Genomic DNA, 18,904 nt, shown 5'->3' with positions numbered 1-18,904 from the left:
ATATCTCCTGTACCTAGACATACATTAATAACTTTCTCAACCCATTTTTACTTCATAATTCAGCATACTTGTCATTCAGCCTGGAAAATATAAGTGACAACCCCAATGGGATTGATGGTCAATGGGATTGATTGATGGTTTATGATGGTCATATTGCTATTTTTATGGAGGGAGAACAGGAAAAAAAAACAAAAAATGGTGGTTTAGCTCTTTTGGGTTTTTTTTCACTGTATTGGAAAAATATTTAGTGGACTGGTCATTTTTGGATACAGGGATACCTAATGTGTATGTGTTTTACTTTATTTATTTTTATATCTGTTCTAGGGAAAGGGGAGGATTTAAAATTGTAACTCCTGCCACAATCATTTTTATTTTTGCCACCACACTTTCCAAGGGCCATAATTTTTTTGTTATTTTTCCATTCACAGAGCTTGAATTGAGGGCTTAATGTTTGCAGGTTAAATTGTATTTCGTAATGTACTGATTCATATTCTGTATGAAAAAAACTGGGAAGCTTGAAAAAATTTTTTAGAGTGGGGTACAGCGAAAATGACAAGTCACTTGTATTCTACCACCTGGGTTCGTATGATTCCGGGATATCAACTTTATATATTTTGTTTATTGTTTTAACTCCTTGAAAAAAAATCCAAAACAAAAAAATTAAAGTTTTCCCATATTCTGACTTCTGTAATAGAGATGAGCGAGTACTGTTCGGATCAGCCGATCCGAACAGCATGCTCGCATAGAAATGAATGGACGTAGCCGGCACGCGGGGGGTTAAGCGGCCGGCTGCCGTCAAAGCGGAAGTACCAGGTGCATCCATTCATTTCTAAGGAGCGTGCTGTTCGGATCGGCTGATCCGAACAGTACTCGCTCATCTCTATTCTGTAACTTTTTTATATTTACATGTACAGAAATGCATAAGGCACCTTTTTATGCTTTTTATTTATATCAATTTAAGAAATGACTATTTATTTGATCATTTTTTATTTGATCATTTTTAGTTTTATGAGAGGCAAAACAGCCAAAAAAACTGCTGGGTTAGCTATTTTGATTTATTTTTTCCCACTATGGTGTTCACTGTATGGGAAAAATACTTTTATAACTTTGTACACCTGATATTTATGGACACAGGGATACTTGATGGTATGTGTTTCACTTTATTTTAATACTTTTATCTGCATTTCTGACCCGTGGGGCCCCAGCCTCAATCGGTTTGGATTTCCACCAATCAGAAAAGGGTACTGTCCAGAAACAAACAGAACCAACCATGAGGTAATAGCTATTTTGAGCTGTCAGCCAGATTAGCTCTCCACCAATCAAAATAAGGCACCACTGAGATTTCCGTCAGAGAGAAGCACTGGGTATAAATAGCAGCCCCCACTGCCTATTACCGTCGTTCTTAGTTATTGTCTTGGTTTTCATTGATCAACCTACCTTCTCACAGCGATATTCTCCGAAGCACAGGCCGCGTATCACTTGGTTGTAAATTAGGTCAGTGCTCACAGGGTCATCTGAAGAGTTATGCCATGGTGTGAAGGTTTCCTTACGGAAATAGAGACGCCAGGGAGCATGCTTCTCTTGGTCTCCTTTTTCCCTGGCCAACTGCTCACACTGAGAAATACCATCCATTAGGTGCTCTGATCCACTGCCCAATGACCACACCTGCAGTTTAAAAATTGAAAGATAGTCTTGTTACAAATATATAGCATTACAATACAATATTTTGTAAGCATAGGTCTGGAAGAGAAAAATACCCCTCTTATTTTTGAATAATATTTTTTGCTATGGAGTATGAAGTTTCATTCGTACAATGATGTTGTGAGGGATATCAATGTGGAATTATACTCATAGACTACAATACTCATAATATTTTAAAAAAAAAATTTCACCTGATCATATATTGAGATATAAACAGAAAAGCCAAATGTATCCTTCATTTTTAATTTCTGTGCAATACTTCTGCATATTTCCTTAGCAGAGGTGGCAGAATCTGCTTCGATGACCACAGTTTCACCAGTCATGATCTTGACAGGTACTTCAAGGGCTGCTGAACCTTTCAATGCCTGAAAAACACAAGATGTAATTGCAAATCACAATAACAATTGTGAACAAAATGTAAGGTTTTAACAATCTCAAAAATAACATTTGACAATGATAGATATCATATTTAGGTAAAAAAAAGACTTGCGGAAAGTCTATGGACTTTCTATGAAACTGGACACTGCATGCTCAGCACTTTGATGAGAGCCAAGCCGAAATATAAGAGGCAGATTAAGAGACAATATTAATACGATCGGGAGTAATTTATATAAGGGGAACATTAATGTGAGGAACAAAGGACACCCTCAAGAAAAGGAGGCACTATAAGGACCTGCACATTACACTTTTTGGGTACTAAGTGCTACAACTTAACTAACAAACTTCATTAGCACCTAAATAATAAAATATGACCTTTATTTAAGTCAGCTAAAAACCAAAGAAAATAACGGGAAAGGTGGATATAACCACAGGATTACATCTACCTCTGAGATATCTATTGTAACAGCCTCTCCTGATGAAATAATCTTATCGAAACGCGTTGAGAGAGTTTTGTGCTTCACTATCTTTCACTGGTGCATGGAACTGAAAAAGTGAAGGGTTAATCTGACCAGATGTCATGTTACTAGTTATAGTTATTAGACCCTAAGATACCTAGCTGTAGGGGGGTGGGGTAGTGAACTGTGAGGAGGCTAAGACAAGGAGGGGGCTGACAAATATCTAATACCTCCATGTAGCTGACTTCTCAAACTAAATCTACCAACCCTAAAACTGAAGTGGGGTTCCTAATTAATAGGGATATCCAGCATTGTTTGTTAGTAAAGAGAAAGGGACCATTTGGTTAAAACAAATTGATGACCTGGCATACCCTCTCTTTCATATACTGGTGGTTTTAATTCACTAATTTTTGACATGGGTCACCTTATTTTCTTTGGTTTTTAGCTGACTTAAATAACGGTTATATTTTATTATTTATGTGCTAATGAAGTTTGTTAGGGGCCTACACATTAAAGGGCGTGTTCACTCTGAAAATATTTGTATTGTAGTGATGCTCAACTATGCTTTCTCCACAGAACCTGTTACCAATTCATATCCCAACATTGGCAAGTGGCAAGAGCACTATAACCAGAACCCCCACTGATCAATTATTGAGGATCTGTCAATGACACAGCCATTTCTAAAACACAGCGGGGGTCATTTATCATTTGCACAGTTGCATCATAAATTTTATGTAAAATTCACCACTGGAAATTGTGATTCTAATGGTGTCACATATGTTGTTGTTTTTTACAATATCCATGTACTGGAGTGCAACTGCCACTTTCTGCATCTTCTTTTCATAAAGGCATTGTAAAACTTTACTACAGATAAACCACACCAACTTTCTCTGACAAAAAAAGCAGTGAATCTAGTGTAAAAGCTCTAAAAATATGCACAAACACAATATAAATCTTGCACACAAAGCAAAACTTAAAAAAAGGGAAGAATTAGAAGCAAATAGGCACAAACGGAATGATAACTTTCCACCATTTATTTCAATGGGGCTATTCACATGGACCATCAAAAAATAGGTCATGCCCTATTTTTGTCTGTATTCATGGTGTTGTCAATAGACTCAAGTCTATATGGGAGCTGTGCAAAAAGGCTACCCCACCTATGGAAAATGGCTGTGAAAAAAATTGGACGTTCCTTTGGTTTATAGATGTAAACATTTTTAACAGGATGCACCGTACCTGTAGCTCTAACCAGCTGGGGGGCTGTGACCGGGCACCATTAGCAATTGTTCGAATCAACTGTTTCATACACACATTGCTGTGTGCTATCTGTTGTCCACGGATAAAATTCTGCAGGTACTGTGAAAGTGAACAGATAAAAAAGATAAAACAAAATGTTGCAAACAATTATCAGATGCAATTCAAGAATATTTCTGGTTTTCCTCTTCTTTATATTATATCAAAGTAACTAAGAAGACAATTGTTAGTAGAAAGTTTCAACAATAAATTAAAAAGGAAAGTGAAAACTCAATGCTGGGTATTGAAAAACCTTCTATACAAGACATTTGTTGTGCTCTGTCCAAAGGGCAAGCCATATTATTTATGTGAACTTTCTGAATGTAGTGTATTGTAAGATGGAATGAGCCTACTCCATTCATGTCATCTTGGCAGGATGTTACTCTATAAAATGAAGACACTTCAAACACTGGGTATTATAATGGTGCGTGTAAAATTGGTAAGGCTAGACAAGTTAAGTTCATTATCGCTCCATCCTTTGCTTTTATCTTCAGCACTGCATGTATTCAAATCTTTATAAAACAGCAGTTCTATGGCATCTTTTAAAAATTTAAAACTTTATGCTCTCTCTGAGATGTGGGGCATCAAAAGGTGGCGCTAAACCCAGACAGATGTTGGAGGAAAGGATTAGGCATGTTGAATTACCATACAACACCTTGTCCATGGAATATGTCTGGAATTGCAGCTCACTGCTATTGAAGTAAATGAGGACTTGTAATACCAGACAGAGGAGCCATGTTTTTATATCATATACATCCCTTTAGGCTAGGGTTACATGCTGACAATTGTCACACAACCTAAAATTGCACTAAAGTTGGGCAACAAAAAAAAAACAATTTCTACGATGTCGCATGCATCATGTGATATACTGCAATGTGACAGCTATACAAAAATCCAACCCTGTCCAAATTTGTCACATGACAATATTGCATGCGAAACTGCTTTCATAGACAACAATTGTGTTGCATATGAGAGCAAGTTGTGTGCTCTACCAATAGCAGTCAATGTCAGGTATAAAATACATCCTTCTGTACTGGCCAAGAAGGGAGATAACACTGATCCAGGACATTTAACATCTTAGATGATGTAGTCAACAGTAGATGTGTCACCTTAGAGGCCTAAGACACCTAACATTTTACAAATCTTAAAAGTAAGGTTCCGTTTCCACGGAGTATTGCGCCGCTCATTCTGACACGTAAACACATGTCAGAGTGAGCGCTGTAAAACAGAATCCCATTGACTTCAATGGGTGCCGTCTTATGCGCGCAACACATTGAAATCAATAGGAGGCTTTTTTTTTTCCAGCGTGGAAAATTCCACACCAATTTCGTCACCATTTTCCTCTGTGTGAATGGACCCTCAAAAAGAAAGCAGTAATGGAAAAAAAAACAACCCACAACATAGCAGGGAACACCATTATCTAATTCTAATTATGAACCAAATGAAATTATTCACCTTGGTAAACTTTTCTGTTGGTGGAAAGCAGCCGAGACATAGTGACAGCAGGATCCAGCCACGAGCATAGCTAGTTCTGTTATTGTTTCCAGAGAGTTGCTTGCAGATCTGACAGTAAATTTCATCCCTATCAAAAGATGACCAATAAAGGAGGCATTTTAGTCAATGAATTAGACTCTATGTAAAAGAACATACCGGACGTGTCTTTTTTTCCACTGTTTTGTCATATTTCTAGTATACTGTTTGGCATCCCAGTGGTACACTGGAAAAAAGAATTACTTTACTTTTTGTGAAACTGTTCTTGTTATTTCATGCATGTTAAGTAGTTGAATTGCTTTCAGTGGGTAGAGGTGATAGGACTTAGGACATTCTTGTGGGAGGAGATGGAAACTGTTCTCTTCCTCCCAAGTTTAGGAGCAGAAGGTAGTGTGAGCTTGGACAGGCTAACAATTGGATGGATAAAGTCAGCTCACGTGTTATTATGTAGTCAGGAGATGGGCCATAGCCCTGCTCACTTATGATTTCATAGCTACAGTCCAACCTATAAACTACAAAAAATAAAAAAGGTAGGACAGACCTTTGTGACCTACACCAACCAACCTGTGCATTGCAGGCAATTTGGAAGTTTTTTGAGATGTGAAGCACACTTTTTGGAAGAAGACTGCCCCCTGCAGAACCATTCAGGCTCAGCACCAGTTTTCCTAAGAACTGTACCTCCATTACATGGAAGAGTTGCTGTTGTGCTACCTGTTGTACTCCAAGTAAACTATGAGTTGTTGTACCATTGAACACTGTTTCCTGAGTCTACCATTCTGTATTTGCCAACTTCAACCACCATCAGGCTCAGGAAGACCTACTACAGTGAAGTTCCCACAAAAATACTAGTACTACCATCTTTTATGCTGCAGGCCTCCTCCTCACTGCACCAGCCCTGAGAAGTGGTTGGGGGGTTGGGTGAGAAAACTACAGCCACCGTAAATGCATTTGTGACCGGCTAGTATTCCAAGCCTTACTACTTTCCTCTTCTGGGTTGCTGCAATAGTGGAAGTACCGGTATACGAGTTGCTGACGGCCACTGTTTCATAGCTTTATACTGGTTTCCCCCTACTCACATACAATAATTATACTATTAGGGCATTTTTAAAGGCATAGTCCAAATATGTGGGGGAGAGAGATGTGGGGTGCATGGTGAACTTGGGGGAAGTGTGGGGGTGGGGATTTAGAACTGTGTTACTATAGGGGATGGCAACATATGGTCCATATTTGGTGGATTTGGCAAGCTGTGGCCCTGTGGAGCTGAGCTGTAAGGGATAGTGGGCTTCATACCTTTGATGATGTGTTACTTTGGAGGATCTAGCGAGACACTGAGGCTGTATACTTTGCACTAGGCCACATTGCTATGGTAACATGTAAACTATTGGATAGCCTGACGTCCTTAGCAGATACACCACTATACAGGCTCTCTGCGGCCAGGAAATAGCTGGTTTTTTAATGCAATTCTCCATTAAATAATTTGGATTGAATCAAATTTTTTTTGAAAGTTCTGATTATATGATGGTATTATCTGAATACACTGTCTACCAATAAGTATTTGGACACCTGTGGTAGAATAGAAAAACATTTATTCATACACAGTAGTTGGTAGACCCCAGCAGATGCTTCCTTACGGATGGTATTGATAGACACAATACTCCCGGATACCTGGTGAAACTCCTGGTGTATGTGAGCCATCGGTTGGGTGTGGTTTCTCTGGCCGGCACCAGTCAGTCTCTATCTCCCAGTTTCGGGGGTCTGCCGACTCGGGGCACATTCCGACAATCACCGTTCACATTCCACTTCTCAATCACATAGGCCTCTGTCGATTTTGGGTAATTCAGTTCACTTGCTATGTACCTTAAGGATAGACCATTTCTGTGGTACCCCACAATTACCCCTTTCTTGAAATCGGACAACACTGCACTTCATGGCATCTTGCATATGACTAATGCCAATGCACTGACGCCAATGCTGTTTCCTATTTAACGGCAGAAGGTGTGACGTACATCACGACTGCAGATATCTTCATTTGCATGGGTGTCCAAATACTTATTGGTAGACAGTGTACTATGTCAGTGCGGCCATGTAATAAATCTGATGTTTTTTCTATAGATTATTTGCTGAGACCATGAAGCTGAATAAAGCATCAATATCCCCCTTACAGTAGGTCAAGACTCCCATGTGTTATGCATCTGTTAATAAAAGTGTGGTTACATTTCTCACCTTATTTCAGGCCTTAGGATTCCATTGCCAACAATGAAATGTGCTTTTTCTAACATAGACATTGGTTTATCAATGAGTGAGCTCTCCTCTGGCATATCTATTCCACTGCTCAACTGACTTGAAACCTAAAATAATATAAAATATGTACTACTACATATATGTTTCTTGAAAGTAGCACTTATTTGTTATAAATATAGCTGCACAGAGACAATATACGTTGAATAGAGGTATTTACTAAGCTAAAAAAGTGAAATATCAATAAAAAAAATCAAATCCTTGATATATTTACTTTTTTTTTTTAACCAAAGGCCAACAAATAAGAACAATACTCATCTTAGTGATTTCCTGCCTCTCACATGTCACTGTTTCCAAGTTCACTACCAATATCCTGGCCTCATGAGATGATGTTTTGAGTCAAAAGTGTGACTGCTGCAGTGTGACTAAGGTCACTTTTGGAGTCAGGGATTGACTCTAGGGTCACATATCTGTGTCAAAACGTCATCACTGAAGGCATAAAAGAGATCCAGAGGCCAGCATAACATCAGAAACAAAATTATCCTTCAGTTTATTTTATACCATTGTAAGTGTTTGGTAAAACTTTTAAAGAGGCTGAACAACCCCCTTTAATTTGGTCACAGACATATATTATTGTTTGTAAATTCTGATTTGCATGAAATAAACAGACTGTATATTTAATGCCATAATTCTATTGTTTCCTCTGGATAAGCAGCACCAGAGGTGCCTGAGGATAAGGCCCCATGTTCCGGAAACGCAGCTTTTTTTGTTGCAGATTTTGCTGTGGTTTTTTGAGCCAAAGCTACTAAGAATGGTTACAAAAGGAATGGGAAATATATAGGAAGATCTTAGGGTCCATTCACACGGAGTAAACGCGCGCTCATTTTGGCAAAATACACATGTAAAAAATACACGTGTAAAAGTAAGACTCCCATTGACTTCAATGACATTTTTTTACACGTGTAAAAAAAAACCACGTCATATACACGTCAAAATGTCATTGAAGTCAATGGGAGTCTTATTTTTATACGTGTACTCTTTACACATGTATTTTGCTAAATACGCGCGTGTTTACTCCGTGTGAATGGACCCTTAGGGCTAGTTCACACGTGAGTATAAGGGGAGGTTTTTGACAGCGGATTTCGCGTCCAAAACCTCCCCTTATAATGGTGGTCTATGGAGACCTCCGGGCTTCTGTTCTCCGCTAGCGGCGAGCTGCTGCTAGCGGAGAAAAGAAAGGACATGTCCTTTCTTCAGGCGGAAGCCGCGCAGGCTCAGCCGCGCGGCTTCCGCCCCCGGCAGCTCCCTCCTATGTCGGCTCATTCATTTGAGCCGACAGCAGAGGGTTAAGCCGCGACAGCGATGGTCGCGGCGGGCGGGTTTTGACAAGAGAGAGACGCGTCTCGCCGCGTCTCTCTCTGTGTCAAAACCCGCGCGGGCAGTTCACGTGTGAACTAGCCCTTATGGTTTTCCTTCTGCTCAGTCCTGACTTTGGCTCAAAAAACTGCAGCAAAATCTGCAACAAAAAAAGCTGCGTTTCCGCAAAGCGGGGCCTTAGCCTAACACATCTTTCTCAATGCAGAAATGATATATCAGTTTGGCTGACCAAACCACTTTCAGTTTTGCATTTTTTTGTGTTTTACCTGTCCAGCCAATTTTGATGACCGCTTCAGTTTCATAGAGGAAATTTCTTTTGAATATTTTGCCCTCTGATTGTTTTTTGGTGACTGAAAAAGAACATACATTTGTTTTGATCAAAATACTATGTTACATTCATCATGGCCTACAGTTACCATATTTATAGTGAAATGCCTATCATTTAATATTATGGCATATCACTCGAATATGCAATTACATTATAAGTGGTAAGGTACAAACTGTGACCTTTTCAATACCACTCCTTTGGTATTTTACAATAGGTGGTTGGGAGGGCTGCCGCCCAAAGAATGGAAACAAACCTCTATTAAAATGAAAGATGAAATACTTGTTGTGTTGTGCAAGAATGAAAAAGTTATCACCCACTAAATGAAAGTTATATAAAGTAACTTAATACAGACCAAATAACATGTCAGTATTACAGTTGTGTGAACCTGTCCTAATGCTGTGATCACAGGTTCATTGGTTGGCATTAAAAACATCCATTATTGATTAAAAAAAAAACCTGACAAAATAGTGTATCATGTGTGTTTTTTTGTGGTAACATTCCTTGCATCCCAATGCTGCACCACACCTCTTCATACCGTTCACAGGACTACTGTCCCCTCTTTAATCCTTACATGTGTATGGAATGAAGGGGACGCAGTAGTGTTGTATGAGCAATGAAGGGGTGCAGGGTGTAACAGTCCTATATACGGAAAGAAGGATTCTAGACTCCTGGTTGCAGTAGTCCAGTGCAAAATATATTTTACACAAGTCTTCTGAAGCCAGGGGACAAGGTAACCTTCTTTCTTTACACAGGATTGCTACCTGTCCATACATACTTTACACCCGACTGTTCCCAGAATACTTATACAAATGAATAAGTCCCATACCCTATTCCACAGCCTGCTGATGCTGTATGCAGACTGGGCCAGGTAGGAGCCGATTAATTCACTACGACCAATGAGTTCGCTACTGTGTTGTCAGGTTGGGGGAACAATAATTTATTCATAGATTTGCTCCGTCCCTGACCTCACGGCAATGCTAGGACATTTTCCTGAACTAACTCATTGATCTGCTCATTCCCTTTCTGGCCGTTCAGAGTGAAGTTAACCCTTGCTCGAGTTACCTCTCTTCCCTGCAGAGTCTGCAGTAGCAGGCAAATATAGATCTCTGGAAAAAGTTTTGATACTCACTCCTTGCATGTTATACTTTCCCCCAGCTTGAAAAATGTTGTTTTTTCTGGTCAATGTGTCATAAATTTGTGTAATAACAGAGCTATTCCGGCTGCTAGACCTGGCAGCGTATAATACTGGTTCAGGAAGATCACCCATAAATCTCAGTATAATCTTCCAAACTGCTAATGACGCCTAAAATGAAAATACAATGAGATATACATGAAACACGACAAATATATACATATCATGGATGGACATAAAGTATAAATCTACTAGCAATTCTATATGCTGATGTAGATTGATGGACAACATTTCCATACAGAACTTCATATTTAACTAACTTCTCAGACAACTTAGTCTCATTTAGTAGAACATGTGATTCTGGATGAAAAAGTAACCTCTCTATAGTTGTTGCCTCTAGGTGTCTCCCTCCTTGGTAAATGACAGTTTATTCCCTGTTATTAAAGGGGCTCTATCATTGGGAAAAGTCATTTTTAATTAATCACATCCTTGCATATGCTTTAGAAAAGCTATTCCACACCTACCTTTAGTATGTAGATTGCCTCAGTGGTTTCTGAATAAGTCAGTTTTATTCATATGCTAATTAGACTGGTGCACGATGCATTGTGCACCCTCTTTGCTATTGTTTCCTATGGGCGTATACAGCACTGGCTGCTGCTGCTGATGACTCAGCTTCCTGTCTGCACACACACATAGGAGATAATAGCAGAGACGAGTGCTACTGGGAACTTCCTGTGCTGGCTGGAAGCTTGTTAGCATATGAATAAAAACGGACTTATTTAGAAACCACTGAGGCAATCTACATACTAAAGGTAGGTGTGGAATAGCATTTCTAAAGCCTATGCAAGGATGTGATTAGTTATAAATTACTTTTCCCAATGATAGAGCCCCTTTAAGGGAATGTCCATCTTTAGATGGGAGTGCAGTGAGTGGAGAGGGGAAGGAGCAGGTCTTTATTCACAGCCTGTATTTCAGCACATAGCTTTCCAGTATACTGCACAGAGATAAATCTGCAGCTTCAATGAGTGTATGGAGAGTATATCTACTTCTTACTACATCTGAATAGCTGCTTGACTTATTGCTGATGAAATACTAGTTATAAACAGTAAGCAGCTTTCCTTATTCCTTGCTCAAATGTTTCTGCATCATAAACTTTATTTAGATTTCAGAGTCCTATATTATTTACATTTTTCTCAGCTATGTGTTTTCTATTTTACTGCTACTTTTGGCAGAATTACATGTAAAGAAACTAGTAATAGTAATAATGGATGTGAGGGAAACAGATTGTTCTGTATCATACACAACCCCTGTCTGAGAGAGAAATGTAAAATGTGCAGTAGCCATAATGTGGCTACTAGCAGCAGAAAAACCGATAGGACACCATGTATGAATGTTTATACAGCCAGAAAGCAGATTGCCCAGCAAGACTCTGCAGCTATTACAACTGTTGATGAAAACTCAGGTACCCTTTAATGAAACAAATATCTCACTTTTTTTTTTTTTTACTACATATCACTTTTGTAAAAATAAATCAGCGATTTATAGGTCATCACATGTTGAATATAAACTGGACAACCGTACTAGAACATCACCATGGTCTTCGTGATACAAGAGTGGCTGGTGCAGTGTCTTCCGTATGTGGGTATCTGTTGCTGTGCCTTGAAAGTATGTAGCAGCAAACTTCGGAAAGGTGAATTCAGCCAAATGATCCACCACTTTCTCTGGCTCAAGGGGCAGTGTGTCCAGGTCAATGTCATCTAAAGACTGTGCATCTATGTCCTTGTGGAAGAAAATTTTTTCAGTCAAATGTTTTACTCAGATAAGCAAATTTATGTAATGTAAATGATTAAGTCTACTTCTTTCATTGCTATTTACCATGAGAGGTAAAAACCCAAACACTTGCTCCACCATGGCCAAGTTTTCCTTCTCTTGCTGTAAAATAAGCTCTTTTTGCACCATCTTCCTTTTCTTTTCCATTGCTAGCTCTTGCTGATTTAGAAGCTCCTGCAGTATAGAAGCAAATTCTCACTGTAAATGAACACTTAGTTATATTTTTTTTCTCTCACAATATGTTAAAATTTTAAAAACCAAACAAATATGGGAGCCGATTGATGGAGATGTCAAAGTGAAAATGGTATGGTATGCCATAACGTCTGGGGCTGTTTAACTTTTGAGAAAGAGTTCTGGAGGATTTCCTCAACTTTCACCAATTTCAGCCTACCATGTTCCCTTGAATTTTAATTGATTACATTGAATTCTTACAAGGCCTCTGTTCTTTATAATATGATTAATGCAGCTCATTCCTTCATGAGAGCGCTGTGACATGCCTGGATCCTGCTTCTCAAAGCTGAACATATTAAGGTCATGGATCATCTCACCTCTCATTTGAAAGGTTGTTTACTTGTACCTAGCAGTACCGGTTAATACCCTTGCTCACTACAGTGTGGACCCTGGGGCCAGGACACCTTTGCTGTCTTTCATCCCTTTACATGGAAGGGTAACAAGAAAATCACCTCCCACTTCACCTTTTATAGCCCCCCATACTCCGTCCATAACCTCTCTTTTATTCCTTTCCTTTTTATTTTAACTCTACTTCTGATTCTGAGGTCATCTACGTTTCCCTTGTTTAGCTCTTTCTTTTTATTTTTGCACTTTATTGTTCGTTGCTTATATGACTATGGAGGAAAGGGGGGATCCGCACCCCCTGCCACTTACTACTGGTTTTTTATGCATTGTTTAAAATGTTTTATTAAAAAAAAGTAAAAACAACACAATAGATCCAGCTGTTACTGCGGATTTTGGATACTGCCAGAATGTGCATTCTGCCTGGTTATACTTACACTCTTCCTCATTCTCCGGTATATATTACGAGCCAGCATACCCCTGGTATATGTTTGAAGAACAAGAGCAGCATTCTTTTTCTGTGCAAGCTTCTTTCTTAGTAGATAACCCCTGCATCTGGCCTGCAGTTTTGTAATTATTGCTTGTGATTTCTGATACTGTAGACGTATATGTCTGCTCCGTATCACCGCTTGCAGCCTTTGGAAACCGTGTTGCATCTGAAACAAAAGAGTTAAAACCTCTGGAGAACATGACCATTACAGTACAATAGAGGCTTTAGTTTAGCAAAGACAAAGAAGCCAATGCAAGAAAGAAATATTACCTTGAGGTAGGATTTCCTATCATGGTGACCTCTCCACACAGCTTGAATCTTCACAGCAGCCTTTTTCTGACTAAGAAAGCGTTTCCTGCAAAGATGGAAGTAATTTTAAAATGAAGCAAACCATAATAACAATTCTTCATAGTGTAAATCAATAAATAAATCACCTGAGATGCAACCTGCACATTTACCCTGGTTCCATTCCCCCTTCCCCCCCGCAGCCCTCAACTCTGCTCCGGATTAGGCCCAATGAATGGGCCTAGTCTGGAGGAGGGAGTGTTTTCAGGTCTAATCACGAAGCGAAACGGCCTAAAGAATGAGCATCTCTGGCCGGCAAGCCGGCTCCCAGAAAAAGCTCCTGAGCAGCTCCCATTGATTTCAATGGGAGCCGTCTTTTTGGTCAGGATTTTGAGACGAATACGGCCTCAAAATCCTGACCAAAAAAATTTGTGTGAACTTACCCTTAGAGATGCCTTCAGGTGCCTCCCCTTCCCCCTCTGTTTACAACTATAATTATATACTACTTACAATTCACTTATTCAGCACCCAGGACCTTTTCTTCCACAGTAATAGTGAAATAGGTTATAGTGCTCCTGTTACTTGTGGGGGAAAAATTATCCAAGGTGGTGGGACTTATTACTTGTGGGGGAACTATTAGGGCCTATTTACATGGTGGAATATGAAGAGGAATTAAGGAAGACTTTGGCTGGGTTCACATGGGGAATTTTGGACCGGATTTTGAGGCGGAGGCCGCCTCAGAATCTGGTCCAAAAAAACGGCTAGACGCAACTGGATGTTGGTGCAATGCACCGATATCCAGTCACAGCATTCCGCTCAGAATTAGGCCCAAATGAATGGGTCTAGTCGGGTCGGAGGTGTCGTGCCGCGGACGCTGCGGTGGATTCCTCCATGGAATCCGCGGCCATAAAGGGCAGGTGGCACAAAACCACTAGGGGAAAAAAGTGAACGGGAGGCGATTTTTTTGGACCAGATTCTGAGGTGGATTCCGCCTCAAAATCCGGTCCAAAAATCCCAGTGTGAACCCAGCCTTCTGTCTCAGATTCTTCTCCAATTTCTGGCCTCTGCCTACCCTCCTTTCACTCACTGATTATCCTCTGATCAATGAAGCTAATCAGGGAATGTGAGTGTTCTGTGAGTTCTGTGGCTGATCAGTGGCAGAATCCGACCACAATGCTTACTTTTTTCGATCAAGCATTCTAATGGAAGGGCGCCATTTTGGAAATGATAGCTGGGTTTCTGCTAAGTGCCAGACCTTGGGAAATTACTGCATTCATGGCCATAGCAATGGGAATTTCTTAAGACAATAGACTACCACTATTAAGATGGTTATAGAAAATCTTTCAAACTCTGCAAAATAATTATTTTATTTAAAATACTTTCATGACTTGATAGCAATAATAGAAGGAAAACAAAAACAATACCTTAACAGTGACTTGCACATTATCAATAATGATACTAAATGTTTGATATTACCTGTGCAATATTACCATACCTGTCTTTAAATCCCCTTAAAATCCTTTGTATGAGAATAGCTCTGGATATGAGTGCTTTTTCACGTTGCACCTCCAGTTTCGTATCATGATGGTCCTAAACACAGAACAGCAAATGAGAAACACTTTATGTCCCTGTCTTTATAGGGTCATAAGTACAGTAAAGATATACAAAAAAATACAGTAAATCTACATATATGTCAGTTACAAAATGCACTAATCATTATCTAAATTTGCTGTTGGCCTATTATTAGTACAACATGCAGACTGTAGCCTTGTGTTAAGTATTTTTTCCTTCATGAAGAATCTATGGCATGTGTAGAAATTTGCACTGGATTCCCTGTTTGAGGTTTTTTGGTTTTTTTTGGAAGATCTCAATAATGTAATGGGAAGCCCAGTATACTAAGCAGTATTAGCATAATAAATTACAGAATAAGGCTCAGTTCAGATGGGGGGGTTTTGGTCAGGATTTTGAGGCAAAATCCGGTCATTTCTTTTTTCCGCAAGCGGTCTGTTCTGGCTCCCGGAAGAAAAGAAGCAACATGCTCATTCTTCAGGTGGATGCTGCGGCCGGTTCAGCCGCGGACGTCCGCCTGAAGACACTCCCCTCCAACTAGGTCCATTCATTTGGGCCTAATCCAGGGCGGAGTGCCGTGACTGGATGCCGATGCAGTGCACCGGCATCCAGTCGCAGCTACCGTTTTTTTGGTTCAGAATCTGAGGCAGCCTCTGCCTCATATTCTGGACCAAAAAACTCTGAACTCAGCCTAACAGTTCAGACATTATGTCACCACAAAAGAATTTACCTATGAATTACACTAGATTGCCATGAAATGTATTTCTAAATCTTACCTTTAAGAAAAGTTTTGTCTTCCCAATTTTCCAGTCTTCCTCTTTTCCAATGACTGCTCCAACAATATCAATGCAACAAGCAAGATGGTCCCACTAATACAGAAACAAATGTTTTCATTTAACATAATCTATGTGAATATTGGTAAACAAATAATATATAGGTTAATCATTCTGGTACTTTGAGTGCATTATGTTGATGGCGAGGGAAGTTGTCAGATAACACCACAGGTGCCCCTCCTGGTAGCCCTGGTATACAGCTCAGCAACAACCAGCCATTTTCCTTGCAGAAGTGTTTGCAGGGAAAAGGTAGAACACACATGGCAGCACAAGGGTAGCTTCAATTCAATAGAGAGGGATCCTATGATCTAACAGGGCATATGGCCAGGAGTTGTTGTGATGAGACCACCCCTTAATAGACCAGTTATTGATGTGCTAGTGAAGTGCATTATCCTGAATGTCAAGAAAAATAAATCCACAACAAAATCTATCAACTACAGTTAGGCTGCTTCTTCATAGTTTCTAGATAGCAAAAAAGGCACATGGCACAACCCATTATTTTTGGGTGGAATATTGGGTCACTTTCAGATTTTATTGCTAAGGGCAAGATTTTTCCATGAGTTCAGGATCCATTGCATAATAGTGTTACTGTTTTGCTAGACTTGCCTAATTTATTCTTGTTACATAATATTGTGAAGGTTATAATCATGTAATGTATGAAAAACATTGTTATCCTTAAAAGCCGAATGCCAGATATAGTTGCTTATGATTGAAACTGCTATAATGTTATATGATAAGATGGCGCCTGTATCTAGGATGGGTGCAAGAAAAACAAATGCTTGGCTTGCTACCAGAAGACAGCGCCCCAAGGTTACCACGCAGGACCGGGAGTAGCTGGCTATATATGGAACTGCTTAAACTTTTCCTGTTTGATTGAGATGTACCATACCAATCAGGAATGAATATGAAAACTTACGTTGTTGTTATCTCTCTTCCTTTCTCTGCTACTATTTAACCCCACATTGTTTTAATGAAAGTGCATCAGTATTTCCTTCTTGGTTGAGAGAGGAACTAATACCAACATAGTGTGTCTGGTGTCATTTCCTTTCTGCTGGCACTGAGCCTAATTAATTAGGATGCCAACAGTTACCCAGGATTATTGGTCAATTAGTCATTGACCTTATCAATATACAATTTTTTCATAGTATTTTCCTTGTTAAATAAATACAAATTCCCAACAACTAACTTGAAGTAAACGCATATATCTATGTAGTGAGCAAGCTATGTTAAAAATTAAAGGGGTATTTCCACCTTCAAAATTTAAAGCATATGCCATAAAAGTCTCATAGGTGTGGCTCACCTGGCCATGTTCCCCACAGAATTTAAAGAAAATAAAACCTGCAGTTATTAGGTATGTGAAACCGTTAGTTATGCTACTTTAACATTTGCTGAAATGCAAAAAACTGATCAGGAATAGAATGCTAAAAATGATTTATTATACATAAAATCACATATTTTTGTGAAGTTGATCCATGTATTACCTTATCACGATTAGAGGAATTCAATGGCAGCAACACTCGAAAACGGTGGAAGAAATCAGAAAAACTGTAACGTATTGGATACCCTGCCTTCCGGATTCGTATAGTCTCCATCATTCCAGAGTATCTCAACTGTCGGATACACAGCTCTCGATCAAACAGCTAAGGAAACATGAGAATTAGAAGTTGGAGAGATGCCCATGTGAAATTTTTATAAACCACACAACTATGACATTTTTAGCTATGCAGTCTGTCTAACTTATTGTTTTAATACATTGAATTTAGTATAGTTTGACAACATGTTACTTTGTATATAAGGAAAAATAATAATTGATGCAAATATTATATCTTTGTTGCCATTTGACTTCACATATTATGTAGTACCTCCTCAGTATTAACATAATGTATAGTGTTTCCATTATTATTGTTTATTTATTATTATTATTATTATTATTGTTTTACTTATATAGCACCATAATTTCCATGGTGCTTTACATTTTGAGGGTTTACATACGGTCTAATCACACAAGGGTACTCCATTTTAGATACAAAAATAATAAAACCTAACTTTTATTGGCTATAGTTAAAAATCTACACCCAGTTGATGCGTATTTTACAGTATTGCAACAAAATAAAATTGAATAAACAGTTAAAATGTGTTGCTTATTTCATCAATCCATTCCAACGGTATTTATACATGCCACTAAATATCCCTCTACATCACTACATTGGAAAGCCTCCATAGGAAAAAACGAAGGGGGGGGGGGGATTTAGATTCAGAGGAAAAAGAGGGGGTGGGACCAACTAGACCACTATGCATCTACAGAAAAGGTAAAAATGATATAGAGTCATTCAGACCCAGTGGTTTCACAGATTTACACCTAAAAATCCACTGGGCCTCTTTCTGCAAAATAAGTTTATTCCAGTCCCCTCTCCTCACAGACTTGGGCACCTTTTCTATCCCTTGGAATTTTAGTGCAAAGGGATCACCATTATGGCAGGCCCACATATGGTTTGCGACAGGGGTCTCTCTCCTATGAACTACATCACCTACGTGCTCTAAAATACGCCTGCGGAATTCACGCTTCGTCTTACCGACGTAATTGATATTGCATGAGCACGTGGTGATGTAGACCACTCCCTCAGATCGACAATTTATGAAATCTCTAGTTTTAAAGTCCCTCTTAGCTGCGTGCGCCCTGATCTCCGGGCCTTTTTTGATATAACCGCACGCTCGGCAGCTACCGCATTTAAATGTGCCTTGAAAATTCGATTTGTCCAACCATGATTTTTCAGAGGGTAGTGGTTGGAGATGACTGTGCGTCACCATGTCGCCCAGATTTTGTCCCCTCTTATATGTGATGGAAGGTTTATCTGGGATGATGTCTCGGACCTCAGGGTCCTGTTTTAGAATGTCCCAGAACATATCAAAAATCTCTGAGACCTCCCT

General features: G+C 39.3%; 1 protein-coding gene across 2 annotated transcripts in view; it reads right to left on the bottom strand.

Annotated features, from left to right (window-relative positions):
* The window catches only part of MYO7B (myosin VIIB), a 94,620-nt gene that overhangs the window by 25,502 nt on the left and 50,214 nt on the right, over positions 1-18,904 (bottom strand). For both annotated transcript variants that reach the window (XM_075268975.1, XM_075268974.1), the window contains exons 17-30: positions 17,458-17,616; positions 15,920-16,012; positions 15,070-15,164; positions 13,560-13,644; positions 13,237-13,455; positions 12,272-12,400; positions 11,978-12,175; positions 10,394-10,567; positions 9,203-9,286; positions 7,545-7,669; positions 5,286-5,412; positions 3,774-3,893; positions 1,893-2,066; positions 1,438-1,665 (exon numbers count right to left, since the gene is read on the bottom strand). In XM_075268975.1, the coding sequence (XP_075125076.1) occupies positions 1,438-1,665; positions 1,893-2,066; positions 3,774-3,893; positions 5,286-5,412; positions 7,545-7,669; positions 9,203-9,286; positions 10,394-10,567; positions 11,978-12,175; positions 12,272-12,400; positions 13,237-13,455; positions 13,560-13,644; positions 15,070-15,164; positions 15,920-16,012; positions 17,458-17,616 (2,010 nt within the window). The remainder of the gene's footprint in view (positions 1-1,437; positions 1,666-1,892; positions 2,067-3,773; positions 3,894-5,285; positions 5,413-7,544; positions 7,670-9,202; positions 9,287-10,393; positions 10,568-11,977; positions 12,176-12,271; positions 12,401-13,236; positions 13,456-13,559; positions 13,645-15,069; positions 15,165-15,919; positions 16,013-17,457; positions 17,617-18,904) is intronic.

This window comes from Leptodactylus fuscus, chromosome 3, assembly GCF_031893055.1.
Source record: "Leptodactylus fuscus isolate aLepFus1 chromosome 3, aLepFus1.hap2, whole genome shotgun sequence".
Classification (NCBI taxonomy): Eukaryota; Metazoa; Chordata; class Amphibia; order Anura; family Leptodactylidae; genus Leptodactylus; species Leptodactylus fuscus.
The sequence above is the reverse complement of the archived record's forward strand: the minus strand, read 5'-3'. Positions and strand labels throughout refer to the sequence as shown.